General features: G+C 40.1%; 1 protein-coding gene across 1 annotated transcript; it reads left to right on the top strand.

Moving 5' to 3' along the window:
- The first annotated feature begins 1,068 nt into the window (after positions 1–1,068).
- Positions 1,069–3,537, top strand: LOC110528374 (protein BTG2). Its single transcript, XM_021610395.3, has 2 exons — positions 1,069–1,572; positions 2,019–3,537. The coding sequence occupies exons 1-2, from the start codon at positions 1,425–1,427 to the stop codon at positions 2,369–2,371; spliced, it is 501 nt and encodes a 166-aa protein (XP_021466070.1). The 5' UTR covers positions 1,069–1,424; the 3' UTR covers positions 2,372–3,537.
- Positions 3,538–5,990: the final 2,453 nt, after the last annotated feature.

Raw genomic sequence — 5,990 nt, 5'->3', positions numbered from 1 at the left:
CAGGGGGTTAAAATGTCAAACTATAATTTAAATTTACAACCACTAGATGTCCCTGTAGTAGCGCCAGAGGAACCACAACACACACACACACACACACACACACACACACACACACACACACACACACACCTGAACGTTAAACCTGAACTGTGATTTAACATTTTGTTCCTCACAGCCGAGAAAGTTTATTCTGCCTAGACTTTTATTTCCCCATATGCAATTGTAGTAGCACTGATTAAAGCTGGAGGCCTTAATTGAAACAATTATAAAGCATTTACCCCACCACTGTTTTGGTCAAAAGCTGAAAAACATGAAGTATGTGGTGGCCCACAACTGTGCCTGAATACTTGTGTTATCTGGCATTGGCCTGTAGAAATGTGACCAAATCTCAAATTCATCAAAAGAGCAATGGATGCAAGGACTGACTATCCATATCAAAGTAATAGTTGTAACCATGTTTTGGAACTATACAGTTTGTTTACATTTACATTGTTTACAATTTTTTTTTACAAAAAATATATTTTGGGTTCTGAGGGGGAACTACAGTTGAACTAAAATCATGATGCATTTATAAGTTATATTATTCAATAATCAATTGGTAAAAATAATGTATAAGTCTAAAGTCTAATGTATGTAGCAACTAAGGATTCTAGCTTTAAATTAAATATGTAAAATGGGACGAGTATTTTTGTCAATACTAGGTTCATTTGTTTGGCTAAACCGGTAAAACTGTTTTTCTTCCAAATAGCCGTCGCCTATGTAGGCTACATGTTATATCTGTAAACAATAACTCTTTGAGCCGATGTCAATAGTTGTTGAATACGCTTGTTAATGTAGTAAAAAATCACATTTTCTCGCTTGAAATTTACGGTAAGTGGCTAGTGTTTTTTGTTGCACAGTCGTCACGAATACTTTAGAGCAGGGTTAGACGTCAATTTCTATATTTGGTGATGGACGGAACCTCATTTGCATTTTACACCCACCTCGGTTTTCCACGATGTGAACCAATCACATCGCACGGGGAGCGCTGTGTGTGGTTTTTCTGTGAATTTCATTGGTTAAAATGCCAATCACTCAAAACTCGCAATTAAGTGACATCACGTATTCTCTCCCTTCATAAAAAAGAAGCCACAAGCTGTAGTGCGAGCACAGACAACTTGGAAGTGGCACTTGAGCGAAAAATAACATCAAACGCCACTTCCAATCGAACAAATATTTTTAATAAATAATGCTGATTGTTACTTTGGCTAGAGCCAACTTGTTGCTTTGATATCACTGCTTCGGACTTGAAGATTCATTTTTGCTGAAGGATTCGTATAGCTACTTCCGCTATAGCTAGCTAACGTTACCTCGGTTTCACACTGCATTACTGTCAAACTGTTATTTTATTTCCTACGAGCCGAAATAACAATTTTGCTGGCAAAATGAACCAAGGATACTCATCTAGAGGTGAAATGGGCCCCGAAGTAACGGCCGCTGCGACGTTTGTTTCCAGGTTATTGAGAACAAGAGGCTTCCTGAGTGAACACCAACTTCATGATTTCAGAGATTGTCTTCAACAGTCATTATCAGGTAATTTGGTTGGCTTTTCCTGTAATAAAAAAAAAAAAAAAAACGTTTGGCTACGAACTAGTTATTGTCGAAATGGCTGCATAGTGTTTTGGCTAGTTAGTTGACTAACGGTAGCCTAGCTAACGTCAGCTAGTATTGGCTTTGTCTGTTCCAACAGACAGTCAAATCGAGCTACTTTTCTAATCTGATCGACGTTAGTCAGCAAAAGTATTTAAAAAATATATTTATTAGTTAATGCTGGGGGGAGACAACAAACATGTAATTCGACAAAAAAAATTTAAATACATTTGCAAGTCAGCAAAATCGTTAGCAAGCTTCCTCGTTAGCCTAATTTAGCATATCTCGAGATGATTGTAGTAGGCCCAAAAAGCTGGTGCTTTGTTTTCAATGCAACAAGTTGACTCTTCTAGTTTCGTGCCTTCATTCTGATAATTCTCTCTTCACAGAGCACTACCAGAACCACTGGTTCCCAGACAGACCACAGAAGGGCTCGGGCTACCGCTGCATCCGAATGAACCATGAAATGGACCCAATTATTGGCAGGGCTGCTGGTCGGATCGGACTTACTAGCGATCAGCTCTTCGCCCTCCTGCCCCGGGAGCTAACCCTCTGGGTGGACCCTTTTGAGGTCTCTTACCGCATCGGGGAGGATGGCTCCATATGTGTCCTCTATGAAGCAGCGGCCCCAGCGCCAGCAGCAGCACCAAGCCCCGACCCCACACAAAACTGCAAGAATCAATTTCTGATCGGTGGCCGCACTAGCCCGCCGAAGAACTACCTGATGACCGTCTCGAGCTAGTGCGGAACCAGGCTTTACCTCGACTGGCTACGTGAACAGCGTCAGTGTGAAGCCCGTCGACCACCCACAGTGATTATTTTTCTACTTACATTTCGCAGCATTTACCCCTTTTTAAATTTGAGTTTTCTTAAAGCACTGGGTATTTGTTGTAGTGTTTCTGTTGGGTTAGTTTTGTTGTTTATTGTTTGACTACCAGCCCATAGGCTCTTTTTGCACTGCGGAGACTCAGTATGTAGTGTGCTTCTGTCCTGTGGTCTTGACACACTACAATCAAGCCAGGACTCAAAGTGTAAACAAAATGACTCTGGGATTCAGATGTTAGTATCTCATGGTGCAATAGTAATAATACTTCACACCATTGCCACTTCTCACAAATGTATACTAAAGCAATCATAACTGGAGTGTTAAGTATTTGTTCAGGTACCCATACATTTCCAAGATTAACTTAAAAAAAATATGTTTGTGTACTGCTGGTTTGTAATCTTACAGGGCCTCTTTTAACCTACCTGTGCCCTGAAATCGAGACGACGTCTGACATCCTAGTGGAAAAAGAGCTGCCTCTAACAGGTTATACTACCTTAACATGACAATGTCTTCCCAAATCCCTTTGTGTTGAATATGGCTGCCAAACTTTATATCTTGGCTCCTTTTGTGCAATAGTCAAGAGTATTCAGAGCAACTGGAGTTTGGCTAAATCTCTCAACAAATAGTCAACTAATTTCAATCCTCTTGAATCCTAGCTGAGAAAGATTTGACTTTTTAATCTAAAATAGCTTTACTTTCAACATGTTCAAGAAGTGGTTGGTTTTAATATTGATCACTATTGTGAATGTTTTTCCTATGTGAATCTGTCACTTTGACAAGTGTTCCCTGTTATTCTCCCCTGGGTAGTTTGCCTTGTGTATAAGCTGTGAGGTGGTTGGTTGGCGTCATATTAACGTCTATCACTGCCAGGTAGCGTGATGCTCTCAGCCCTCTGTAGTATACTCTCTCCCTACCGAGCTGTTGAGCAGCTCACCATTGTTTACTGTTCTAGATGGGGAAAGATGTAGAGTTTAAGCTATTTGAAGCACAGTATGCATTTAATGTACATTTAAAAAAAGATGTGCATATCTAGATACTTGTACAGTTTGTCAATTTTATTACAATAAACCTTTATGAATTCAGATTCTCTCTTGCTGTGGTCTGTTCAACTTGCATTATAGTTTATCCTTTCACTGGTAGCCCATTCTAAGTAATCTCTTCCTGTTGTAACTTGAGAAAACCGGAACTCTGTTTATGCCATATTCTACATAAATGCCCCCAGCCTCTACTCTTGAAACCCATGAATAGATCTGACAGGATTGGATAATTGTTGCCCATAACTCCTATGAGCTCCTATCCCGACTCCATGTTTGCATTGGACCAATCTGATCTATCTATATGCAGGGTTTATATGAATGGTGCATTGTCACTCAATCATGCGTTCTCTCTCAGGATCAGGCTTGTCTGTGCCTCAGTGCTGGTTTGGCTTGTCACTGAGGGCACACGTGTCTTGACATGCCCTACACCATCCACAGAAGAGGGAGGACCTATCAGCATGTACACTGTCCTGTTATCAGTTCTGTCCTGGGAGAATGTGTGTGAAGTTATTTAGTAAACCCACCCTCCTCCCTGCAAGTGTTGGCAGTTTTTTCTGCAAATAAACCTTTCAAGGATGGTGTTTGTGTAAACTTACACATTTGTTAGTGAGCGGCTGTCTTGATTCAGCAATCCTACCTTCCAGGCTTACTCTGCTTGAGCCTTAACAGACAGCAGGCCAAACTGTTGGAAATAATTCAACCCAGCCAATAGACCTACACAGACAGTGATGTGTTTTAAGTATTACTAGTCTAAGGGCCTTTAGCAGACTAAACTCCACGGTGAAGGGAGTTTTATGATGAACTTCACCGACGGCTTGGGGCCGAGACCAGGCTTTGTGTTATCTAGCAACGATTCGCCCAAGGTCAATACTTAACATTTAAATTATGAAACGCCCACCTTTGTCCTCTGTAGTTGCCTGCCTTAGTATGGATGTCAATCTCAAAAGTGAATCAAATGCATCCACTGACTTTCCATGTTGAGATTCAATAATTCAGTAGGCACATGCGCATTTGTGCTGAGTTGCCATCTTAGAGCAACCGCAAGGAGCAAATCGTTGGTTGTGTTTAAAACTTCCTTCACTGTGGAGTTTAGTCTGCTAAGATGCCCTCGGGTTGGTTGACTTGACAGGACCCCGAACAGCTTCTACCCCCAAGCCATAAGTTATTTTATTTAACCTTTAACTAGACAAGTCAGTTAAGAACAAATTATTATTTACAATGATGACCTATAAGACAAGTAAGTAGTTAAGCAAATATACTATTTAGCAATCTGCATGGACCCTTCTTGCACAAACTTTTTTTGACTCGTCACACGCTGCTGCTAATGTTATCTAGTTGCCTAGTCACATTTATTCATAGTTATAAGTACATACAGTATCTACCTCAATTAGTTCGTACCCCTGCACATCGACTTGGTACTGGTACCCCATGCATTGGCCAAGCTACCCGTTGTGTATTTAACTTTTACGTGTTATTACTTTTTAAATGATTTCTCTTTTTTTTCTCTGCATTGTTGGGTAGGGCCGTAAGTAAGCATTTCGCTGTTAGTCTCAACCTGTTGTTTACGAAGCATGTGACAAAATATTTGATTTGTGTGTGTGGGAGTAAATACAAAAATATAAACCAAGAGTTCTCAATGTAACCTCATTCTTTAATTATTTATTTATCTCATTTTCTGCATATTAATATACTTCTCTGTCAATGGGTAATATGCGTATATACAAAAGGATGTTGACACTAGCATTTGCAAACATGCTGATGTCATTGACATTGCGATAGAGTCTGCCTCAGTGTTGTTAAGAGTACAAACCTGAGGACATCTCTAGCTGTTTCTCCTTTCTAAAACCACACTATCATTATGAATGCTACTATACTATGAACTACTATATTTGCTGTGTATGTGACTGTTAACCAACAAGAGTCAACAATAAAACATGTCTTTTAGAAAATCAACCAAAAGGAATATGAGGGTGTGTTTGTGTCTGGTTCCCTACAGCTTCTTCTTGGCCACACTGGCACTCCATGTCTGAAATTCTTTTACCTTTAGATTTCAACTTCTTAATAAAATACATTTAGAGTCAAGCTGACCTGACCTGAAAATGATCAACAGTTACGCTGAACAAAAATATAAACTCAACATGTAACAATTTCAACAATTTTACTGAGTTACTCATATAAGGAAACCAGTCAATTGAAATAAATTCCTTGGGCCCTAATCTATTAATTTATTATGACTGGGAATACAGATATGCATCTGTTGGTCACAGATATGTAAAAAAAAGGTAGGGGCGTGGATCAGAAAACCAGCCGGTATCTAGTGTAACCACCATTTTCCTCAAGCAATGCAACGCATCTCCTTCGCATAGAGTTTATCAGGCTGTTGATTGTGGCCTGTGGAATGTTGTCCCACTCCTCGTCAATGGCTGTGCGAAGTTGCAGGAACTGGAACACCCTGTCATACACATCGATCCAGAGCATCCCAAACATGCTCAATCTGT

This window comes from Oncorhynchus mykiss, chromosome 7, assembly GCF_057628025.1.
Source record: "Oncorhynchus mykiss isolate SJ-2025 chromosome 7, ASM5762802v1, whole genome shotgun sequence".
Lineage (NCBI taxonomy): Eukaryota > Metazoa > Chordata > Actinopteri > Salmoniformes > Salmonidae > Oncorhynchus > Oncorhynchus mykiss.
This window is presented reverse-complemented; position numbering and strand designations above follow the sequence as displayed.

Coding starts and splice junctions, on each gene's coding strand:
- LOC110528374 (XM_021610395.3), top strand. CDS start 1,425: ATGAACCAAGGATACTCATCTAGAGGTGAAATGGGCCCCGAAGTAACG. Junction 1,573..2,018: donor TCTTCAACAGTCATTATCAG/GTAATTTGGTTG, acceptor CTCTCTTCACAG/AGCACTACCAGAACCACTGG.